The 24,187-nt window shown below is 55.6% G+C and overlaps 1 protein-coding gene across 1 annotated transcript in view; it reads left to right on the forward strand.

Annotated features, from left to right (window-relative positions):
• Nucleotides 1–24,086, forward strand: part of LOC144951394 (uncharacterized) — a 67,857-nt gene extending 43,771 nt beyond the window's left edge. The window contains exons 27-53 of the mRNA XM_078881633.1: nucleotides 553–606; nucleotides 1,163–1,216; nucleotides 2,624–2,677; nucleotides 3,128–3,181; nucleotides 3,889–3,933; nucleotides 4,617–4,715; nucleotides 5,413–5,520; nucleotides 6,276–6,329; nucleotides 7,018–7,071; nucleotides 7,918–7,971; nucleotides 8,682–8,735; nucleotides 9,227–9,334; nucleotides 9,921–9,974; nucleotides 10,738–10,791; nucleotides 11,991–12,152; nucleotides 13,446–13,553; nucleotides 14,445–14,552; nucleotides 15,859–15,912; nucleotides 16,306–16,413; nucleotides 17,250–17,303; nucleotides 17,920–18,027; nucleotides 19,388–19,441; nucleotides 20,173–20,280; nucleotides 20,812–21,100; nucleotides 21,989–22,176; nucleotides 22,638–22,877; nucleotides 23,791–24,086. Of these exons, the coding sequence (XP_078737759.1) occupies nucleotides 553–606; nucleotides 1,163–1,216; nucleotides 2,624–2,677; nucleotides 3,128–3,181; nucleotides 3,889–3,933; nucleotides 4,617–4,715; nucleotides 5,413–5,520; nucleotides 6,276–6,329; nucleotides 7,018–7,071; nucleotides 7,918–7,971; nucleotides 8,682–8,735; nucleotides 9,227–9,334; nucleotides 9,921–9,974; nucleotides 10,738–10,791; nucleotides 11,991–12,152; nucleotides 13,446–13,553; nucleotides 14,445–14,552; nucleotides 15,859–15,912; nucleotides 16,306–16,413; nucleotides 17,250–17,303; nucleotides 17,920–18,027; nucleotides 19,388–19,441; nucleotides 20,173–20,280; nucleotides 20,812–21,100; nucleotides 21,989–22,176; nucleotides 22,638–22,877; nucleotides 23,791–23,937 (2,628 nt within the window). The 3' untranslated portion in view covers nucleotides 23,938–24,086. The remainder of the gene's footprint in view (nucleotides 1–552; nucleotides 607–1,162; nucleotides 1,217–2,623; nucleotides 2,678–3,127; nucleotides 3,182–3,888; nucleotides 3,934–4,616; nucleotides 4,716–5,412; nucleotides 5,521–6,275; nucleotides 6,330–7,017; nucleotides 7,072–7,917; nucleotides 7,972–8,681; nucleotides 8,736–9,226; nucleotides 9,335–9,920; nucleotides 9,975–10,737; nucleotides 10,792–11,990; nucleotides 12,153–13,445; nucleotides 13,554–14,444; nucleotides 14,553–15,858; nucleotides 15,913–16,305; nucleotides 16,414–17,249; nucleotides 17,304–17,919; nucleotides 18,028–19,387; nucleotides 19,442–20,172; nucleotides 20,281–20,811; nucleotides 21,101–21,988; nucleotides 22,177–22,637; nucleotides 22,878–23,790) is intronic.
• Nucleotides 24,087–24,187: the final 101 nt, after the last annotated feature.

Here is a 24,187-nt window from a genome sequence, read left to right on the forward strand (position 1 = left end):
GTCCGTCTGGAACGTTGTCTCCACGCTGAGTCCTCCCATGAGCCGTGTCCGTCTGGAACGTTGTCTCTACGCTTAGTCCCCCCGTGAGCCGTGTCCGTCTGGAAAGTTGTCTCCGCGCTTAGTCCCCCCGTGAGCCGTGTCCGTCTGGAACGTTGTCTCCTCGCTTAGTCCCCCCGTGAGCCGTGTCCGTCTGGAACATTGTCTCCGCACTTAGTCCCCCCGTGAACCGTGTCCGTCTGGAACGTTGTCTCCACGCTTGAATCCCTCTCGCGAGTTCCGAGTTGCTCGCCCTGTCACGGGTGTTGGCCAGACCTGCACAAGCAACGTGTGTGTGTGTATATGTATATATATTCAGGGGCGCCGCGGTGGCGAGATGTTAACTACCTCGCCTGGTATACAGGAGGTCGCGGGCTCGATCCCGACCCTGACGCCTGTTGCATGTTTGCAGATTGCACGTTTCTCTCTCTCCGGTTCTGAGAGTTGTGTGTCGTGAGAGTTTGGTGAGACGATACGTTGGATAACTGCTGAATTCGCTCCGATTGTTGCACTCAGGGCGAGGCTGGCAAGCCCGGCGACAGGGGCCCTTCCGGTTCCGCAGGGCCACGTGTAAGTAGCCAGCGGCATCACGCGGCACTCACACTGACCTCCAGCGCCAGCAATAACTCCAGCACTGCCACCCAAATCTCTACTCTCCTGCACTCACTCTCCTACCTCTCAGCTTACTGTACACCCTCCACTCACTCTCCCACCTCTCCCCTCTCAGCTTACTCTACACCCTCCACTCACTCTCCTGCCTCTCCCCTCTCAGCTTAATCTACACCCTTCACTCAGTCTCCTGCCTCTCCCCTCTCAGCTTAATATATACCCTCCATGCACTCTCCTGCCTCTCATCTCACTCGACACCCTCCACACACTCTCCAGCCCCTCCCCTTCCATCTCACTCTACTCCCCTCCACGCACTCTCCTGCCTCTCCCATCTCACTCTACTCCCCTCCACGCACTCTCCTACCTCTCCCCTCTCATCTCACTCTACTCCCCTCCACACACTCTCCTGCCTCTCCCCACCCATCTCACTCTACTCCCCTCTGCGCGCTCTCTGCTGCAGCAACCAATGCCGTGCAGGTGCGTGGTTCTCACCCGCGCGCGTGTTGTCCGTCCGTAGGGGGCTCCTGGCAAGGATGGTGAGGGCGGTCCCGCTGGTCTGGCAGGTCCCGGGGTGAGTTGGCGCTCACGCACCGCGCCCTCAAACCTCCGCACTGATAGATTCATGGAAATCCGTGGGCCGTTCCACTCCTCTCGCTCAGCCACCTTGCAGCCATCCGGCATTTTCCGGTAGTTCTCTGCCTTCCGCGCGACCGAACCGAAAACAAAAGACGCTCAATTTGGTTAGCACGGAGCAATCAGCCGCTCCGTCGCCGTTTGTGAGGGGGCCAGGTGCTCAGTCAGCCTGTCATATCCGTGTCAACCTACTTGTCAGTGAACTACCTTATCGCAGACCAATTCAAACCCGTATTGGTCACCCGCGTGCCCTGACAAATCTGAACGTTCATTCTACAGAGTTCCATCACGAGGGAGTAACACAAATAGACAATCACCACTACGAGACTCACCACTAGTACACTCACCACTAGTACACTCACCACTACTACACTCACCACTACTAAACTCGCCACTGCTACACTCACCACTACTACACTCACCACTACTACACTCGCCACTGCTACACTCACCACTACTACACTCACCACTACTACACTCACCACTACACTGACCACTAGTACACTCACCACTACACTCACCACTACTACACTCACCACTACTACACTCACCACTACTACACTCACCACTAGTACACTTACCACTACACTCGCCACTACTACACTCACCACTACTACACTCACCACTACTACACTCACCACTACTACACTCACCACTACTACACTCGCCACGACTACACTCACCACTAGTACACTTACCACTACACTCACCACTACACTCACCACTACTACACTCACCACTACTACACTCACCACTACTACACTCACCACTAGTACACTTACCACTACACTCACCACTACACTCACCACTAGAACACTCACCACTACAAACCTGTCAACCCCTTATCAGCGCCCTACCTTGTTACAGACCAATTCAGACCTCAGTGGTCACCCCGTGCCCCTTACAAATCTCAACGTTCATCCTACAAAGTCCCATCGCAAGCGAGAAACATAAATAGACAAAAAAAACTCAAATGTTTGTCCCTACTGAAACGATTGTACGCCGTATGGACCTGAAAACTAAATTTCCCCGTGCAAGAATACGGAGTGAACCGTGATGGCTTGACACGGTTTGACCCTGTGCCGGGCACAGGGTCAGCCACCACTTGGGGGGGGGGGGGGGCGGGGGACTGTGCCCACGTCAACGAGACGTGAAGCGCCGCTCGAAGGGCGCCGTAAAAAAACAAAAAAAACACGAATCGTTCCTCCGTTCGTAGCCAATGAGGCCAAATGTATTCCTGACGATTATCGACACTCGGCTCTGCATACGCGCGCCGAGTCTGTGCAATCTGCCGGTGCCGCTGGCCGTGTGAGTGACCCCCCCCCCCCCCCGTGTTCTGTCACAGGGCCCCGTGGGTTCTCGTGGCGAGCGTGGCGCTGCTGGTCTCCCTGGAGCACAGGTAAGAGGGGTGGGGGGCTCAGAGCCGTCGTCGTCATTACACCCACGTCATTGTTTCTACTGTCAACGGGTCATCATAGTCACAACATCATCGCCACCGCCACCGCCACCACCACATCGCTATCACCTCCTTCTCATCGTCGTCGTCATTATTTAACCATTATCACCACTTGGTCATCAAAATATCAGAACCATCTCCTTCTCACCACTGACGCTACGTATCTATTATCACCACCACCATCATCACCAACTCGCAATCACACCACACCATCACCAGAACGACCAAACCGGCATCATAATCACCATTGCCCATCCTTCACCCCCACCACCACCACCACGATCACCAACGCAAAAACCACCACAACCACCAGTCGCACCTCCGCCAATCACTGGCCACGGCCGGAGGAGCTAACGGCTTGGCGCAACCGGCCCCCCCCCTGTCCCCCCGCAGGGCCTTCCCGGACCCTCAGGGGCGAATGGAGAGCTGGGTCGCGCCGGCAGCATGGTGAGTGAGTGAGAGGGTCACGTGACCACTGCACGAAGGGATCTCGACGAGAGGGAGGCCCGTATTGAAGGGGCCTTTGGCGTAGCCGTGCGCCTTGTGTGTGCGTGCGCACGTGGCCGCTGTTGGGAGCGAGTCGTCGAGTCGTGTCGCAGTTGACGACAAAGAGAGTGATCCGCGCAGTGGAGCCAAAGGAACACAACGCAGGAGCACTGCGCAAAACTTTTATTTTGTTATTTAATGATGGACGCCCCCACGTGTCCTTGATAACGGCGTCATTTGCGTGTCGACACGCGCCATGGCTTCCATTACCGGCACCCAGCGCGAGTCGAATCGCGCAGGTTTAGTGAGGTGTGCATCCCGGCCCATCTGCGTGTGCACAACACCGCCTTTCCCGCACCTCCGACTAGCACGGTTGGCTACGTGCGGTGCGAATGAAGTTCAACATACACACTACGTGTAAATGCTAGGCCGCTCGCTGAAATGCAGTTGTAAAAAAAAAATCCTGAAATTGCTACGATTAGAATCGGGCCCACGCAAGTAACGTACAGACGTTGTGTAGTTCGCGGGCTGTTATTGACATTGAGCGCTGCTTGAGCCAGGCTCCCGAAGGTTGTGAACGTATGATGACAATGATGTCGATGGGGGTGAACGTTGCTGGATTTATCGCTGGCGGTCGTGAACGTTTACCTTGATTTTCTCCTCCACAGGGAAGTCCTGGTGACAGGGGTGGTCCTGGACCTGCTGGTGCCCGGGTAAGTGCCGCAATGGAAATGCACGCGGGCTATTGCCGTAGCGGATCGGCACGTCTCGCCGGCATCAGGGGGGTTGTCGTCCGCATGGTTCCAGGATTCACGTGACAATTACCTTGTTCGTGACAAATGAAACTCGACCGTGTCCGTCCGGTGCTCGCCGAGCGGAATTGGCTTCCGGTTGCCGAACGAATACATGATGAGGTCGTGCTCATTGCACACAAAGCGCCTGTCACAAATAAACCACGATTACCTTGTTTATCTTTTTGAGGAGCATGAACCATCATCACGCGAACTCCGGTCATCCTCACAGCAGCGTTTGGATAATCTACTGAACAAAGACGGTGGTCACCGCATCGCGCGATTTCAGATGCACTTCTGTGGCCGTCTGGAACGCTCTTCCCATATTTGGAAGCCACTGGAGCGATGCACTTTTAAATCATCTGGATTGAAAGCTCATTTATTTAGAACTGCGTTTTGTGTTCAGTTTGTTGTACTTCTCCCGCACCTCCGATTAGCACGGTTGAATACGTAGGGTGCAAAAGAAGTTCAGCATAAATACATACGTCCAGTCCTTTCTCTCCACCGTGGAATACACGAACGGCCCGGAGTGTAGAAATGATAACTTACAGACGTGTATATTTTCTTGTTGTGCTCATGACCGGTGTTGTGTTTGTGTGGGACAGGGAGAGGCCGGAATCCCCGGGGAGCGTGGAGCCCCAGGCCCCGCTGGAGCCGCAGGCCCCAGAGGAGAGGCTGGACCTGCGGGGGCGGACGGAGGAAAGGTACAGACAGACGCCCCGGTGTCCACTCTCGGTCACTCGCCCCACACGGCACCGAGGTGCCATGGGACAGACGTGCCGTGTCCACTCAGCCATGCGCCGTTTGCTAAAGGACAGGCTAAGTCATGCCCACCATTCGCTCACCCATGTGGCAGGAAACTAAAGGGATGGCCTTGGCGTAGTTTAAATGAATCTATCCACAGCTACCCGGATGCTAATAGTATATCCAAAGTATGATCGTGTCGAGTATGCACGCTCGTCCGTCAGCGTCGTTATCTCATCGTCAATGGCATTGTTTCATTTGGAAAGGTTGGCCTGCCGAACGCGGTGTCTGCCGACTGCAACGTCGATAATAAGGACGCTTGCGTCGCTGTGTGTGAGCGTGCGAGCTCGTGCTTGCGTGCGTCGAAAAGGCATGCCCTGCGAGAACGCTTTAAGAGACCCAAAGACATCCCAAGCGATGCTCGAGTTTATGATCATCAGGCTCTGCGTCTTACGCTCTAATTCCGTTAGCGTGGAACTCGCCAAAGGTTTGTATGTGTTTTGCGTGCGTGCGTGCATGGGAGTTGCCACGTTCCGTGAAACGTGGACGGGATGGCAAGTGTCAATCGCGTCTTCCATATCCGGTGAACGGCTCACGGCTATGGTCCGGGCCAGTGGTGATGGCAGCTTGTGACTGACAGCTTCCTTGTGTCGGCAGGGTGAGGCTGGCCCTGCAGGCCCAGCCGGAGGAGCTGGCAGCCCGGGCATGATGGGACTCCCTGGTGACCGAGGGTCGGGTGGAACTCCCGGAGAGAAAGGAGAAAAGGTCGGTGGGAATGCAGAAAACGAACTGGACAGATCAACAGCGGTTAACGTGGAAATTGAAACGAAATATAGCTTAAGGGTAGAACAGGGTTGGTGTGGAGGGTTAGGCCGAGGAAACGTGGGAGGGATGAGTGAGGGAGACTCCGTGGCATGGCCCAGGAAGAAGTAACTGGGGCCCAGGGCTCACAACAACCACCACAACAACAACCACCACAACCACGACAACAACCACCGCAAAAATAGGAATGGCAGAGAGCCCCACAGGGGACAACTGGGGGAGAGCCAGGGCAACACCAAAACTATTCAATAATTTCCTCCAATCCAATCAAAGCTTACCTGAGGGTGAAAGGATTTTGTGACAATATGGTGGGGGTGGGGAGGGTTTGCCAATATGGGAAGCAGTTCCCGTGTTTATTCAAAATCATTTGTTGGGGTGAAAGCGAAACAGGTTTGTTGTGTTTCTATTTTCTCCATCCGCCCCAAGGGTATTGCTACCCTGGCAACGAATTTGTCGTTACTCGTCAATGTGGCAGTGTTGCTCGTTTCGGCCTAATCGAGGCTTGTTGGCCAAAACATCACCGCATGCTTTGCTTAATTCGTCAACGTGTTCATAATTTATTGCATGTTGTTTTTGTTGCTTGAGACTCGTGGAAACAATTGTTGTGAATGCAATGTTAATGGAATTGACATGGAGTGCTTCGGTTGCATTGAAAGGAGTGGTTTTTGCAACGGTTTGTTTTTGGTTTTCGTTGGCAGGGCGACGGTGGTCCAGCAGGAAGTGCAGGCAACCCTGGGAGGGATGGCCCTCGCGTGAGTCCTCGCCCAACCGCCATCACGTGACTGATCGCAGCCATGCGATTGGTTCGTGAAGGTCACACGCCTTCACCGGATTATTAGCCAATCACGTGGCTGCGTGGCACACCTGAATATCCCAATGCCTCGTGTAATATACAAATATATACATATGAATATACACATTCTTTACTTTTTAAGTATGTTTATCAAACGTGGACTCGTGACAACGGATAGTTATCTTGGTGGTGAGATGTGAACTACCTCGCCTGGTATACAGGAGGTCGTGGATTCGATCCCGACTCTGAAGCCTGTATTTTTGGAGTTTGCATGTTCTCCCCGTTGTTTAGAATCAACTCGCGTTTAAAGTATTTGGCTGCTATAAATGTCCACATGATGATAAGCCACTTTGATGAGCAATTATTCGTAGCCAGGTCACTTCTGAAAAAGAGCTACATAGCTCAGTGGGCCTTACCTGGTAAAATAACAAGTTGAGTTTATTGTTTTAGTTCATATATACACACACACGTATATAAATATATGCACACACATATATATTTCAAGAAATTGTAGTTGTAAGGTGTAAATATCGCGTAAGGTCTTGTACCAAGCTTGAAGTGATGGCCCTTAAGTCAACGCTGAGCTGAGTTGACATTTGCACCGCTGTCACTGTCCTGATGTTGTGTCCGTGTTTGTTCATCAACAGGGTCCAGATGGTCCCGTTGGTCCCCCAGGTCCCCTGGGTCCCGGTGGAGAGAGAGTAAGAATGATCCTATTCTGCTCCAAACACACGCACCCACTCCACATTTCAACACACGCGATACTGGCAAAAAATGGTCCCAATTTTCGTCCAACTCGAGCTATTAATACTTTGATGCTTGCATTGCCTTTGTGCTGTTCGCCTTTTGGCGTTCTCTGGTCGTCTCACGCTGGGGGGTGAGACAAGGCCGTGAAAAAGGCTGTCTCTGGTGTAGCCGTGCGATGCGTGGCGATGCAGCCCAAACTATGGACCGTATAGTAAGCCCATAGAGCCACATAGAGATACATAGATACCCATAGACATACACAGATACCCACAGAGACATATAGCGACCAATATAGGTCCATATCGAAACATTAAAGTACAAGCCGCAGCAGTGCGACTATGGCCATGCAACTCAAACTACGGACCGCAAAGTAAAACCACTGTGGCCATGCGCTCAATCAACGGAGGAGAAGCCCTCTCGTCCCAACCAGTAGCAGCAGTAGCAGACGTCCACATTGGCATCGGGCCCCCTGAACAGATGACCGCTGGCCATCGTGTGCGAGAATCGAAAGGGAATGGGGGAATCCCTCTCCGATGCGCGCCGCCGCGCGTCGCTCGGCAACGGCGTCCGACGGTTGCGCTGCGCGTGCCGGACCTTCTTGAGGGCGCGCACGACGACTGCCCGGCGCAAGCCCCAAATAGACATCGGAGCGCTGAGCCTCCCCCACCCACCTCGGGTGACGTCGGAGCGACGTGCGATGACGCGCGGCTCCCGTCGGGTTATTGACGCCGCGCTCCAGCGTTGATGTTGATGTCGTTGTTGTTGTCTTTCTCCCCCTTTCTCTCTCCTCTCCCCGGCAGGGTGAAGCTGGTCCCTCCGGCCCTTCTGGGCCCGCAGGTCTCCAGGGACCCCCTGTGAGTAGACGGCGCTGCACCGGCACGCCCCACCATGCGCGCCACAACGGTGTCAGCGCGATGTGGCGTCTGATAGACAAATACAATACTACATAGACCAATACGCACCACTGATAGACAAATTATGATGAGTAGCCGACTATACGGATGAGCGGATTAATCTGTGGGTGAGCGGGTGAATCTGTGGATGACTCTGTGAATGAGTGTGTGAATCTGTGGGTGAGCGGGTGAATCTGTCGATGATTCTGTGAATGAGTGTGTGAATCTGTGAATGAGTGTGTGAATCTGTGGGTGAGCGGGTGAATCTGTGGATGACTCTGTCAATGAGTGTGTGAATCTGTGAATGAGTGTGTGAATCTGTGGGTGAGCGGGTGAATCTGTGGATGACTCTGTGAATGAGTGTGTGAATCTGTGGGTGAGCGGGTGAATCTGTGGATGATTCTGTGAATGAGTGTGTGAATCTGTGAATGAGTGTGTGAATCTGTGGGTGAGCGGGTGAATCTGTGGATGACTCTGTGAATGAGTGTGTGAATATTTGCGTGAAGAGGGTAACCCCAGGTGTGGAGCTGACCCTGTAGATGAGTGGGTAAATCTCTGGATAAATTGAGTGACTCTCTGGGTGGGTGGGCGACTTTGTGACCCTGTGCATTAGTGGATGACGGTCGTGGGTGACTCAATGTCTGGCTGACTGGTGTCTTATCTGCTGGCAGGGTGAGCGTGGATCCAACGGTGCTTCTGGTGGTCCTGGCTTCCCCGGACCCCCTGTGAGTACATCTTTGTTTGAGCCACTCCGACCGAAAAGACGATTTTTTTCTTCTTCTTCTTCTTCTATGCGCGATGAAACATTCACGTCAGTGCGGCGAATGATCCTTGGCTGTCCGAGAGTCAACCGAGGCAATGAGACTCACTTGCTGGAATATTTCGCGATTGTGACTTTTTTTTTTATTAACGAACGTCAACACGCCCCGAGCTCCACAGGTTCGGAAACCTTCACGTTCAACATGCCGCAACAAAATTTAATGTTGTTTTGAAGGTAACTATCTGTGGTTTTACAAACCTTTTCCTTTCCGGGATACTTCATTAGTTTGACACGCACAATAAATGGAACGCACCTTCACCACCGTCCCAGCGCGAAGAAAAAAAAATGGCCACCGGGCGACTCGCTATGCCCGATCGACAAGGCCCTTGCCCCTGTGTTGCTGCCATCACGTGGTGCTGCCCTCTGACGCTGACGCTGCCCCGTGTCGCTTCTCAGGGTAGCGACGGGCAGCCCGGCACCCGTGGCGAGCGTGGTGAGGCTGGCGGCAAGGGCGAGGGTGGCGCTGCAGGTCCTCCCGGCCCCTATGGCCCTGCTGGTCCCCCGGTGAGTCGTCGCTGCCCTTCGTCATTCCCGCACACTAGAGATAAATACAAAGATCCCCCCCCCTTCCGGTGGAGCCTCAACAGACAGTTGGGGCAAGTGCTAAGCGCGAGCACAACAACAACAAGAACAGCCGCCATTCACCACTGAGTGGCGGTGGCATTACCACGGCGCTTGTGCCAGGCTAGGTTCACTTTGAGGCTACCACGTGAAGTGTCGAAGGCTCGCTGACAGGAGGTCACGGGACTGACCCAGCAGGTGCCATGGGTTGACTAAGACGACTGGTAGATGCGCCACCTCCGCTCCCTACTGTACCAAATTGCTGCATTTTAGCCGTCCGGCGCTCTGCTCGTTGTTGTAAGCGTCGCTCCTCTGCACTCCGTTGTTGTTGGAGGGTGACCGCCCAGTAGCGTCCTTAACGAGCCTCCTCCATTGCCTCCTCCATGAGCGAGCACACACACGCACGCACGCTCCCACGCACACGCTCGTTCCATTCCCGTGCGTTGCACGTGTCCTCGCGTGTCCGAACGTGAATCGAGTTCAGAATTTGTGCTCATGCGTCCGTGTGTTTTTGTTTTCTCTTCGCCAGGGCCCTGCTGGTCTGGTCGGTGGAAAGGGAGGGATTGGACCCGCCGGCTCAGCCGTAAGTGCGAGATCGTTGTTGCCGTGTCTTTTTTTCTTATTCGCGCTACGCGTCCGTGCCCGCGGCAAGAACAAATCTCCGGCCACCACGGTGGTGCCGTGGGCTCGATCGGGGGTGGGGTTGGGGGGAGAGCCGTCCGCGGTTGCTGAACGGATGTCGGAGGGTGACGTCGCCTAACCAGGGGGAAAGGCCTAAAGAGCCAGGCTGGATCTTCTTGGTTCTTTCGGTAAAGTCACGTAGAAGGGAAATAATAAAAATAAAACATAATAAAATAATTCTCACGACGTTTCGGCCACAACGCAAGCAGCCGTCCTCAGGTGGAGAACAGGTCTGTCGGAAAGACAGCGTCTGACCTGTTCTTCACCTGAGGACGGCTGCTTGCGTTGTGGCCGAAACGTCGTGATAATTATTTGATCATGTTTTATTTTTATTATTTTATTATTTCCCTTCTACGTGACTTTACCGAAAGAACCAAGTGGATGAATCCCTGCAGTCACGAAAGCTTTAAATCGAAATTTAGCCCGGCTGGAGTTGACGTAGTAAGGAGTGTCGTTTGACGAGTGACGCGTCGCCCGACCTGATGATGGCTGGGGAACAGCGCGGAGCGATGGCGATGGGCCCCCCCCCCTACAATCGGGACGGTTTGGAGGTTTTGTTACTCTCCGGGTGGGGGGGGGGGGTGCCGTGGTGATGTCGGCTGCCGCGACGGCGACGGTCGTGCCCGACGCCGGCGTTTGACAAAATCCTCTTCCCGTTTCTGCAGGGCCCCGTTGGATTCCCCGGTGCTTCTGGTGCCCCTGGTGGATCAGGACCCGCTGTGAGTGTCTCCACGCACGCGCTCTTTGGTGTTTGCTGTGCTCATTTTGTCTGTCTGTGTTCTATCTATGCATTGCCGGAAAGGGTAAAACCTAGTAATAGGTTTTTACCCTTTCAACTGGTACCAAAACTGACACCGTTATACAAGGCATCATATTTGCAATAACCACAACACAAGCAGTCAAAATGCAAACAAAAAGAAACAACTCTGATGATGATAATGATATGCACTGTCCTTGAAGTTGATTGGTCCACACCCGAGACAGCTTTTCTTAGAGCCTAGTCTCCATTGGTGTTGGACCAGATGACGCCAAAAGGCTGTCTCGGATATGGACTAATCAACTTCAAGGACAGTGCATATCATTATCATCATCAGACTTGTTTCTTTTTGTTTGCATTTTGACTGCTTGTATTGTGGTTATTGCAAACATGATGCCTTGTATAAAGGTGCCTTGTATAAAGGTGTCAGTTTGTACCAGTTTAAAGGGTAAAAACCTATTACTATATTTTGCCACTGGTAAAGGAGGTCTCAAAGGGTTAAACCTATTCTCATTTTTCATGCTTACTGGCAAAAAAAGGTCCCACGCTTTTACACCACTGCTAGTGCAGTGTCACGTAAGGCGACGGTGACGGCGATGATGACGCTGCCGCTGCTGCTGCTGCACCACGCCGGTCCCCCCGGGAAGCGGCGAGTGCCCGCCCGCTAGAGAAGGCGCTTGATGGTGCAGCCACTAGCCAGCGCATTCCACTTAACTAATCCACCAGCAACATACACACACACCGCACCTCCGATTAGCATGGCTGGTTGCGTACGGTGCGAAAGAAGTTCAACGTACACGCAAAAAAGACAAAGATCCCCCGTATAGCCTTAACAGACCGTAGGGGCAAGTGCTGTTAGCGAGCACCTATGAAGGCCGGAACGGTACACGAGGGGGTGGGTGGCCAGTACCACGCCCGACCGCCTTTGTCTCCCCAGTGGCGATGTTTACACACCGCACCAGGTACTCATTTCAGGCTGAGTCGACCTAGGGGAGGCCTAGGACCGGTTCAGATAATCGTCACTGGTGTTGGCCATAGCGCAGCGCGTTAACCGCTACACCACCGCTCCCCTGCTCCCCCACGCACACGGACACACAAACGCTCGACAGCACCTCTGACCGCCACCCCCCCTCTCCCCCTTCCTTCCCACAACGCCTCCAGGGCCTCACCGGACCCTCCGGCGGGCCTGGCCCAGCCGGCAAGTCCGGACCCCGCGGCCCACGCGGAGACGGCGGCCCCTCCGGACGCGACGGCTCCATCGGACCCGGCGGGCCCCCGGGTCCACCCGGCGAGCGTGGACCCTCCGGAGCAACCGGCGCCGGCGTGAGTGGCGCAGGCGGCGCGGCACTGCAAGCGCCGAGAGCGGCACTGATAAGACGGCAGTTGCAATGCGCCGCGTTGGGCAATGCGGCGCTGCCTCAACGCAAACGATTACAGCGGCGTGAATCTGCGCAGTGAGGCGCCCTTTTGTCAGTCCGCTGCTGGATGAGGGCCCCCCACTCCTGCGCAGTCGAGGTCATGTCACCGTACTTCACCGCCCTGGTCGGTGCGCGTTAGCGGTGGCGGGGAGAATATATATGGGGGCATAGAGGTACAGCACAACAGCTGAATGTCTTGCTGCCAACAGCATCGTCCCGCCGCCCGTAGCACCTGTAATCCATGGTGGTCGCCCATCCAGGCGCTATCTAGGCTCAATCTAGACTTAGCTTCCCAGACCGAAAGGGCACTTGGCAGTGTGGGAATACACAACATGCAGGAATGCCAACACGGCATCTTGCAACGTAGTGCTCGTCAATAGAACAACGGTGCGACGACAAAACAACGACGCGTATCGCAGGCGCGCAGACACAACAATGCGACGGAGTGCCACGTGACGTGCCGCAACGCGTTGCCGTGCGCGACAGCACGTGGCGACGTCTGACACGTGGAGAACCAGTCGTGAGCGAGCGAGCGAGCCACAGACGTGAATTCAAGCGTAACGTTCGGCAAAGGGGGGCTGGAACCCCCTTTAATATTTGGCGAAAACCGAATTGCCCCATAGCAGAGGTGTTGTTGGGTTAGATCGCGCAACTATAAATGTGTCGTTAAACCCGCCACCACCTGAAACAGACAATTAGTAAGGTTTGTCACGTAAACAAAACGTGCTAAGGCGTCACTAGTACAGCACACCGGTTGTGTGTTGGAGAGTAAACCCGCTACGACATTTACAATTGGAGCACTGTGAGGTTTTACCAGTAATTAGAACCAGCATCATCAGGCGGGACAGCCAGAGTTGTGTGTCGGGTGGTGGCGGGTTTAACGACACATTTACATTTACGCGATCTAACCCATAACCTATTATGGATAACATTGTTCGCGAAAGCCCTACTACTACGTGTTAAACAAAACCTAATTGACTCCACGCTTTATTATCACTCGAAATAGCGTGAAAAAAATATTTCCGCACACGATGGCGCTTTAACTCACGGGGCAAAGCCGCCCCGAAACGCGTTGCCCACGTGATCGCGCGCTCCGGTCCCGTGTGTCGCTCGCCGAACGGCGGCACTTGCCCCAGCGGTCCGTTGAGGCCTACGCGCACGGGTGACCTTTGCCTCTGTTTTCTCCGCTTGCTCCCAGGGCCCAGTCGGCCCCCCTGGACCCCCCGGATTGTCTGGCGGCGGAGGAATGCTGGGAGTGCCCGGGACTCGCGGAGAGAGGGGAGGACCTGGAGGTTCTGGCCCATCTGTAAGGAAACGACCTGACGTCCTCCTGTTGCACAAAGCTCCTCGCCTGCTGCGTCGTTCGCTCCTCCTGTTGCACAAAGCTCCTTGCCTGCTGCGTCGTTGACGTCCTCCGTGACACAAAGCTCCTCGCCTGCTCCGTTGTATTCACTCCTCCCGGAGCGCAAAGCTCCCTGCCTGCTGCGTTGATGTAAAGTTACATGCGTTTTCGATGTGTCCATCTGTGAGCCCCCTGTGACAAGGGCACTTGACTAAATGATGGTCGCCCCACTGGCGATGCCGTGCTGCACACGTCTCTCGCCTTTCCGTCTCACGTCATCTCTCGGTCGATTCCCTTTTTAAATCCTTTATATTAAGTTCACTTGCTTGCTTGCTTGCGCGCTTACGACCGTGCAAATCTTTCGGTCGTTTTTTTAACCCACTTCCCGTGATCCAATCGAGCTGACATTTTGCACACAGACTCGTTGTGCGTGACAATTTATTTTCGTGAAAATTTTTTTCCATAACTTTACACTTCTTAGGAAAAAATAAATTATATTTAATTACCAATTGCTTAATGGTGGCAGCCATCTCAAGCCAGAGGACGAGAGGACTCTAGCCGCCACGCATATAAAGGATTTATAGTGAAAACCTTTGTTTTTACGGGTTAATCTTTTACCTCTTCTGCCGGGACTGCTCCTGTGATCCTTGGGCAAGCGACGCGAAGACATCGATCGACCGACGAGAATCGATTCCCGTCGTGCTCAAGGAAATTGCTCGCGCTCTACGCACGCAAACCACGTGCCGGTGATCCATTTCGGCCGACGCGAGCCAACTTGTAGACTTCTCCCAACTTCAGCCTCATCATCCCCCTCTCTCTCCCCCCCCCCCTCCTCACTCCACCCCCCGTCCCCAGGGAGCCATGGGCAGGGATGGCGCTGCTGGCCCCGCTGGCGAGAGGGGACCCGACGGGCCCCCAGGCCCCGCTGGTGCCCCCGGACCCGCCGGTGACAGCGGCCGTGAAGTGAGAATCGAGATGCACACTCTCCACTCGGGGCAGGGAGGCGAGATGTTAGCTACCTCGCCCGGTGTACAGGAGGTCGTGGGTTCGATCCCCGACCCTGACGCCTGCTGTACATTTGGAGTTTGCGTGTCTCTCTCCCCGTGGTCGCGTGGATTTTTCTCCGGATCCTCCGGTTTTTTTCCCTCCGCATTTAGAATGAACGTCACGCGTTCAGAGTATTTGGGTGCTGCTATACATTTACACGCGATAAGCCACTTCGTTGAGCTATCATTTGTGGCCAGGTCGCTTCTGAAAAATAAACTACATAGCTCAGTGGGACTTGCCTGGTAAAATAAAAAATGGTTTAGAACTTAAATAATGGCCGTGTCAGGGACCCTGAGCCGGCACGGCTGAATCTCTGGGTTTCGGTTGATTCCCGGTTAAACCGGTAAATGCCGGCTTCCAAAGTGTGACGAGTCCATGCGCTGAGTCAGCTATCGATGGCTGCGCGAAGAGGCCACGTCGCCACGTCGTCTCTGTCGCCACATTTCACCCGAGTGTGTAGCTCCAAGGGTAAAACGTTGGCCATAATTTGTGCTCGCGAATCCCAAAGCCTGAGGGTGGATTTTTTTTAGAAAGACTCTGCGAAGTTACGGAAGTTAGGTAAAAACAAAAGTGCGACCAAAAAAGAAAAACGACCGGTTGAAATGAAAACTGCGACCGCAGTTTCTCCCCGTCCGCCTTTTTGGCGGTTGCACTGCACTCTGGGTAGAATGATGGCCTGCTCCTCCGACATCGCTGACGATCGCACGGCCCTGAGAGTGGAGCACCTTTAGCCGCCACTCACAGGCGATGACTTCCACGAGATTTGGGATGAGCGTGGAGAGCGGTGGGTGGGTGTGTGGTGGGTGGGGGGGGGGGCGGCGGGGTTTATTTTAGGAGACCAGAACGTCGTCCTGGAATCGAGCATAGCCCTGAGAGTGGAGCACCTTTAGCCGCCACTCATAGGCGATGACTTCCACGAGATTTGGGATGAGCGTGGAGAGCGGTGGGTGGGTGTGTGGTGGGTGGGGGGGGGGGGGGCGGCGGGGTTTATTTTAGGAGACCAGAACGTCGTCCTGGAATCGAGCATAACCTTATCAAAACGACACCCGTTTCCCATCACAACCGGTCATCAGTTCTCTGCCTCGCCTTGACGTTGGCTGAACGTCGCGGCTGCCCAGCCTGTGGTCCCCGTGCTGCCCCCGTGCTGCCCACGTGCTCATTGCTCGTTGTCGATTGCGAGAAGCAGCCTTTGACCTGAAGCGTGCGTGCTGTTGCATTGCAGGGCAACGCCGGTTCTGATGGAGCCCCAGGCCGTGATGGATACGCAGGAGGCAAGGTAACGAATTCTCTGCGCGGCTGCGATGCACGTGTGCCACTATGATGTGCGCGTGCATGTGTGTTACTGTGGTGTGTGTACGGTGATGCGTGTACTATGATGTGCGCGTGCGTGTGTGTTACTGTGGTGTGTGTACGGTGATATGTGTACCGTGATGTGTGTGCGTGTGCCACTTTGATGTGCGCGTGCGTGTTACTGTGGTGTGTGTACGGTGATGTGTGTACTGTGATGTGTGTACGGTGATGTGTGTACTGTGATGTGTGTGCGTGTGTCACTGTGACGTTTGTCACTGTGACGTGTGTCACTGTGACGTGTGTCATTACGCGGGTTGTTGCTGTCCATGGTACTGCCGCCGCCACCGCTCACCTCACCGCGCTGCTTCCGTTGTCTCAGGGAGAGAGCGGTGACGCCGGCCTTGCCGGTGCCGCGGGAGCGTCGGGCATGATGGGAGCACCGGGACCCAGCGGACCCGCTGGCAGCACTGGCAACCGCGGAGAAACCGTACGAACACCCACGTGCATCAAAGCGCTCGCCAAACACCGAGAGCACACCTCCCTATTCGCGCGGTTGGCTACGCGCGGCGCGGAAGGATTTGAATCGGCGTACAATGTGCCTGTGTGCGGACCTTCGGCGCAGCAAGTTGCCACCAAAGTCTGCTCTTCTGCAGCACAGCAACGGCATTATTAGCGGACTCCGAAGCTTTACTTAGGCTGGAGGAATCCCATGAGCCACAGTGCTCATTTTCACAGACGTCTGCTGCCACCAAGTGTCGCCGAGTGCGTCACTGTGTCAGAATCAGAATCTTTAGTTATCCTGGAGAAATCCGATGAGCTATGAAGCTCTTTTTATCACAGACGCCCGGTGGTGCCACGACGTAGCTCGGACATTGCGGCATTCGAGCCAAACTAAGGCACCTTCATAGGGTTCTAACGGCTCAGCGGTACTGCCTGAGGGTCGCACAGCCAGCGTGAGGCATCGTTAGGATTCTAACGAATCTATTTGATTGCCTGAGGACCACTGAGCCAGACTAACGCCCCTTTTTGATGACGATGATGATAATTTTGCAGCTATAAATAATGATAATCCACTATCACGTGTGGCCAGGTCGCTTTTGAACATTAAGTTAATACCTCAGTGGGCTTAGGATGGGGATGGTTTAGTTGTATTTGTATGCGTTTGGGTGATCTCTTCACCTTTCTTGTACTTTGGACTCCCATTCGTATTGTTTGCATCGTTTCTTGATGTAACGTTCTTATCCCGTGCCCCAAACTGGACATTCTGTGATGAAGCCACTCTCACGCCTTGCCCCGTGTCCGTGTCCCCCTCTCTCTGTGCAGGGTCCCGGAGGACCAGGAGGCCCCGCTGGTCCTGCTGGGCCCCGAGGCCCCGCGGTAAGTGAACCCCCCCCCCCCTCCACACTTTTGTGTCTCTGAGGTCCGGGGGATGGTGGCGGGAGGGCGGGCGGGGGGGGGGGGCTTGAAGGTAAAATGGAAGGCGGATTTCACCCTCTATCCGGATTTGCAGGACATGGTAGATTGTCATCGTCGTTGTAATTATCGTGGTCGTCCACCACCGTCGTCGTCGCTTCATTTCATCGACCAAGTTCATCGCCGCGATCGTCTCTCCCGGCAGTCGCTGCGCCAAAGAGCGCGACGGCTCGCAAACGCAATCCCACGTCCCGGTCGGGGGCCGATCCACCCCCCCTCCCAACCCCCCCGCCTCTCTGCGGTCGATTAAAACGAGACGCGGTTTTGTAGTCGGTGAATTCGCGGCGGTCACCCGAAAGGAGGGACTCCCCGCGACTACCGTGGGAGCGCGGTGACGTCAGCTGCCGCCGCCAGCCAGAGACGGCTGCCATCCCGACGTCCGCTTCGAGCGACTAGGGACGCGCCGGCGCGCTCGCAAAGGCCCGTGGACTCGGCGTCGCGAGACGCAGGCGGCCCCCGCCGGCGGTGGGACGACGGGGCTGAGTGACGGGGGCGTTCGCGTGTCACCGTATCCCTCCAGGGTCCATCTGGCGGCAAGGGAGGCAAGGGAGAGGCTGGTGGCGCTGGAGCGGGCGGAGAGAAGGGATTCCGTGGAGATCCCGGTCCCCAGGGGATGCATGGTGGAATGGTGAGTCCCCCAGCCGGCTCATTCGCGGGCGCACCCCCCCCCAAACACCGAGTTGGCAATTGCCCAAACTCTGCAGTCCAATATATATATGAAGATGTTTTCAAACCGATTTTACGTGTGTACGTTAAACTTCTTACGCACCGTACGTAGCCAACTGTGCTAATCGAAGTTGCGAGGGAAGGATAACAAACCAAAAAGATTCAGGATATCGGGGGCACCCGGAGAAAACCCACGTGTGCGAGGGGGAAACACTCTATCCCATGCAAATGGAAAGAGATGGAGATTCGTCCGCAATTTTATGTGCCGCCTTCTCCTGGCGAGCCAGGGTACGGCACCTTCTCCACAGCGCCAAACCCTCGCTGCTGCCCCCACAGCGCTGGGTTCCAGGCACCAGCAACGTGCAGCGGCGTGTAGCCACCACCACCACCACCACCGCACATCATGTAAAGCACAAACTGTCCCTTAACGACTGCCGTGTATGTTCATTGACGCGAAAGTCCAAATCAGGCGCATTCGCTCAAGGTCGCTCGACACAGTTCACGGAACGGTGACAAGAGACACTGATTCAGATGGCCGACGGATTGAGGAACGAGTGAGCAGAGCTGCCGGGGGTACTAAAGGGCGTGGGGGGAGGGACGCGAATGAGTGGAGGGAAGAGGAGGAGAATGGGCAGTGGGGTGAGAGGTGAGGATTTGAGAGAGGAACGGCGGGGAGGTTAAGGAGACCGAGGCAATGGAGCTCCCAGGGTGGGACCTGCAGGTGTGGTGGTCATGATTGACACACACGCGCCACAACCAGCGGGAGGGGTAGAAACCGGTCCGGACCGGTCGGGCCAACGGCGGTTGGAACCCCTCTGAGGGGAGGGGGCTGGGGGAAGCTACGATCCCCCAAAACCCCGCCCCTCAGGGAGAACGAGTATATAAGGCGGGTCCCTGAGAGCGCAAGTCTGTCCGCCTCAAGCCGAAGCCAGAAGCCGCCTGGAGAAAAAGAAGAAGACCCTGGACCCCAAGCCGCCGATGTCCTTCTGAGGGCCGGGGCTCAGTGCGGTGCCAGTGGTCGTGGGGTTAGGACCCTGAGGTTCCCTCAGCCTGATGCCCTTGTGAGGGCCAGGTCCGGACGGGCCGGTGGTCAGGGACCCACCGGGCCAGCGGTCTAAGCTAGCCGGAGAGCTCAGTAGGGAGAGTTGTAGGTACAATTGCCCGGAGGCTGTACCTCCCCAGGTTGTGTTAGGGATTAGTGTAAACTGTTTGGTGAAATAAAGCGTGTTGTCTCTACGAAGACTCCGTATCCCTCCAAGACCATTACACAGGCACCCTCCTGATCGAAGCGTCGGCTGACGAGTGCCTGGTGTCCGTTGCAGGGTCGCCCTGGAGAGAGTGGTGGTGCTGGAGCTGCTGGTCCAACCGGTCCAAGGGTGAGTTGCAGCTCCACCTCCTTCTCCTCGCTCCACCCGTGGTCTCTGAGTGCACGTGGACTGTGAACGTGTGGACCGTGTGTGTGTGCGCGTGCAGAGGCGTGTGTATGCGCGTTGTGGAGTTGCGTGCGTCTTGTTACCGTGGGGAGCGGTGGTGCAGCGGTTAGCGCTACGCCGCGCCACAAACCCGGCGAGCCGAGTTCGATCGCCGCTCACGGTCAACAAACAGTGACGATTATCTGAACCGGTCCTGGGCCTCCTCTAGGTCGACTCGGCCTCAATTGAGTACCGAGTACTATGTGTTAAAAAAAAACATTGCTATTAGGGAGATAAAGGCGGCCGGGCGTGGTGTTGGCCACCCACCCCCTCGTGTGCCGTGCCGGCCTTCATAGGTGCTCGCTAACAGCACTTGTCCCAACAGTATGATTAGGCTATACGGGGGATCTTTGTCTCTACCTGAGCGAAGTGGTTATGTGGTGGTTGGCACACACGCTACGAACGCGTCGACCCGCTCATTGGACGCGAACATCGAAAAACCGTTGCTGGGCCTCCCCTAGGTCGACTTAGCCTCGTTTGAAAGACCAATTGGGGTGTGTTGAACATCAGGACTGTGCCGGTAACAGCACTTGCTCAAACAGTCTATCAAAGGCTATCCGGGGGATGTACGACTTTGTCTGTGTGCGTACCTGTGCGTGCGTGCGCGCTGTCTAACCGTGTGTGCGTGTGTACAGGGCATCCCGGGTTCCCAGGGTCCCGCCGGTCGTGACGGACACGCCGGGAACGCCGGCGTCGCCGGTGGCACCGGTCCCCGTGGCCCCTCTGGAGGCAGCGGCCCTGCTGTACGAACCGCACAACGCACGCACTCACGCACCGCGCGCACGCGCAACACACGTGCGCACACACTCACAATCACACGCGCACACTCGCACGCATACACACGCACCGCACAACACCCACGACAGCCGCAATTCGGCGCTTGTGCCAGGCCACGTGAAGTTTCGAACTGGCAGGAGGTCACGGGACAGACCCAGGTGCCATGGGTCGACTGGCACGCGCGCGCACTCACGCAGCACACCCACTGCTGCCGCTACGTACTCGCCACAGCAACCACAGCGTCCGCCGTTCGCCACTAAGTGGCGGCGACGTCACCACGGCCCTTGTACCAGGCTATGTGCACCAACTCACATCCTGCATAAACGCACACGACAGCACGTCCGACGTTTCGCCGCACTCTCCCCCGGGAGCTTCTTGGGGCACGCCGCATGCTCCCGGGCGACGCGGAGCGAGCCGTCCGGCACGTCCGCGCCCGATTTAAAACGCCGCTCGAACTTTGACGTCACCGGTTGCCCCCCTCGTGTCCCGCTGTGCAGGGGCCCGCCGGACCTCCGGGCCCACCCGGTCCCCCCGGCCCCTCGGGAGGCGGCGGCGGATACTTCTACGAGTCGGTGCAGACCGAGGTGGAGAAGGGGCCCGACCCGCTGCGCTTCTACCGCGGCGACGAGGCCGTGCAGGAGAAGGCCGTGCAAGCACAGGAGATGGAGGCGTCGCTCAAGACGATCAGCGGCAAGGTGGACCTCCTGCAGGTGCCCGACGGCAGCCGGGAGAGGCCCGCGCGCACCTGCCGCGACCTGCACCTCACCCACCCCGACCTCAAGAGCGGTGAGTTGACCTTCCGCGGAGTCCCCGTTTTTTAACGCTCGAATTGTTAGGATTATATTATTTTCTTGGCAGGTAAGGTGAAGAAGGGCCTCGCTGTGCTACGTGGAGCTCTCTGTTCAGAAGCGAACTGGCTATCACAACTGATAGCCCCACGAAGTGGCTCGTCACCATCTCTAAACGCGTGATGTTCATTCTCAACGTGGAGGGAACAATCGGATATACAGGTGTCAGGGTCGGTAACATCGTGCTAATCTCTCAACTTAACATAGCCACTTCCGTACCCAGTTACATGATAATTTCTCACATTAACATCACTAGACCCAGCCAGTTCTTTATGACCCTTGGGCTACACCCATTTCAAACCTTTTAAAAACAGTCTGCATCAGCAGCAGACCATGCTTTCCCACCTGATGACGGACGCTTGTGTTGCGCCCGAAACGTCGTGATCTATTTTATTTCATACCTACGTTACTTTACCGAAAGAACCAAAGAGTATGGATTCCTTACTTCAAATCAAGATTGTCAGGGTCGGGTTTGAACCCACGACCTCCTGCATAGCAGGCGAAGAAATTAACATATTTCCTAGCCACCCGAGTTCGATTCCCACTCATGGCCAACACCAGTGACGATCATCTGAACCCGTCCTGGGCCTCCCCTAGGTCGACTCAGCCTCAAAATGAGTACCCGGTGCGGTGTGTAAACATCGCCACTCGCGACACAAAGGCGGCCGGGCGCGGTGCCGGCCTCCCACCCCCTCGTGTGCCACATTGCCAACCTTCACAGGTGCTGCTCGCTAACAGCACTTGCCCCAACAGTCTGTTGAGGCTACACGGGAGGCTGGGTGAGGGGGTGCATCTTTGTCTTTTCTTGCTTCGCTTGCGCGTGCAGGCAACTACTGGGTGGACCCGAACAAGGGCAGCCCCATCGACGCCATGGAGGTGTGGTGCAACATGGAGAGGGGTCACACCTGCGTGGCAGCCAACCCCAAGTCGGTCGCCCGCAAGGCCTGGCACAGCGCCCAGGGCAAGGAGCAGAAGCACATCTGGTTCGGGGAGAACGTCCAGGGCGGTTTCAAGGTGACGAGAGAGCGAGCGAGCGAGCGCGAGCGCTTACGTCGGGACAACGGTTGGCCTGAACGTCGTCGCCTGAACGTTTTGCGTCGTCCCTCGTCGTCATCTTCGACGCCATTTGTAATCAGCCGTCGTTTATTGCCAACGGACAACTCGGCCATTGGCATTGAAGACGAAGGCTGCCCATTGCCGCGGCTGGCAAAATGTTAAGTTTCATCAGATTTTTGGGTAAAAAAGTGCCAACCTTGGTTGTGGGGGAGGGGGGAGGCAGGGGGGCAGGGTGGGAGGGGGGTGAGGGTCGGTGTTTGAAATCGCCAAAATGCTGCCGGTCCGGTGGTTCCGGGACCGTCGCTGCCCGGCTGAACGACGCCGCCGCTAACGGAGCCTCTCTCTCCCACCCCCCCCCACCCTGCCCACCACCCCCCCTCCCCCCTAACCACCACCGCGAACCGGCGCCCCCCGTCCAGTTCACCTACGGCGACGACTCGCTCCCAGCCAACACGGCGGCCGTGCAGATCACCTTCCTGCGCCTGCTGTCCCGCGAGGCGTCGCAGAAGCTCACCTACCACTGCCGCAACAGCGTGGCCGTGTCCGACGAGCGGGGTGACTTCGGCAAGGCTCTGCTGCTGCAGGGCTCCAGCGAGGTGGAGATCCGCGCCCAAGGGAACTCTCGCTTCACCTACAGCGTCCTGGAGGACGGCTGCAAGGTGAGCTGGAGCCACTACACCCCCCCCCGCCAGCCAACCGACTCGGCCGTGGCTACTCGACAGTCGGTGGTGGTGGTGGTGGTGCGCGTGACCGGCGAGATGAAAGTATCTCAAAACTCTTCTTGGTTCTCTCGGTAAAGTCACGTAGAAGGAAAATAACGTCGTGAGAATTATTTTATAATGTTTAATTTTATTATTTTCCTTCTACGTGACTTTACCGAAAGAACCAAGAAGATGAATCGCTGCAGTCACGAAAGCTTTAAATTGAAATTTATCTCAAAACTATTTTAAAAGATATGTTGTTTATTTTACCAGGTAAGGCCCACTCAGCTGCGTAGTTCTTTTTCAGAAGCGGCCTGGCTATCGCAAATGATAGCTCGACAGAGTGGCTTATCGTCACGTGGAAATTTATATTATCAGCCAAATGCTGTAAATCCACGTTGATTCTAAATGTGGATGGGAAAAACCGGAGGAGCCAGAGAAATATCCACATATACAGCAGGCTTCAGGGTCAGCATCGAACCCACGACCTTCCGTATACCAGGCGCGAGGTAGTTAACATCTCGCCATTCTGATGATGAGAGAGACACACAAACCCCAAATAACAACAGGTTTCAGGGTCAGGATCGAACCCACGACCTTCCGTATACCAGGCGAGGTAGTTAACATCTCGCCATCGCGATGATAATAGAAACATACAAACTCCAAATATACAGCTTCAGCGTCGGGATCGAACCCACGACCTCCTGTATACCAGGCGAGGTAGTTAACATCTCGCCGGTATTGCTCTCAGTCAGCCATCCCTGGGGGGGTGGAAGGATCTCTCTGGGATCTTGATGATGACGACGACGACGGCGATGATGATGACGATGATGATGATGATGACGACGATGGTTACTTTTGTCTTTTACAGAGCCATACGGGTCAATGGGGAAGAGCGGAAATTGAGTACAAGTCACAGAAGACTTCTCGTCTGCCCATACTGGATATTGCGCCAATGGACATTGGAGGGCCTGAGCAGGAGTTTGGCATTGATATTGGCCCCGTCTGCTTCTTCTAAATGGACACCACCTCCAGTCTTTTCCCCCCCCCCCCTAACTCTTGGACTGCTGCACTGAAAGGTTTGAAAAATGTGTACTTAAATCATCCACCTGCTTATCTTTTGAAAAGGCAAGGCAATGAAACAACGCGGTCAAAGAGTTCGCTACCCTTTCCACTCTGATCCCCTTAACGGAGACGTGTCCTTGATTTGTCACGAGCGGGGGACGTCCCAAAAGGTGCGTTCGGTTAGGGACCCCGACGGGAAACGA

The sequence above is a fragment of the Lampetra fluviatilis genome, chromosome 62 (assembly GCF_964198595.1).
Source record: "Lampetra fluviatilis chromosome 62, kcLamFluv1.1, whole genome shotgun sequence".
NCBI classification, from domain to species: domain Eukaryota; kingdom Metazoa; phylum Chordata; class Hyperoartia; order Petromyzontiformes; family Petromyzontidae; genus Lampetra; species Lampetra fluviatilis.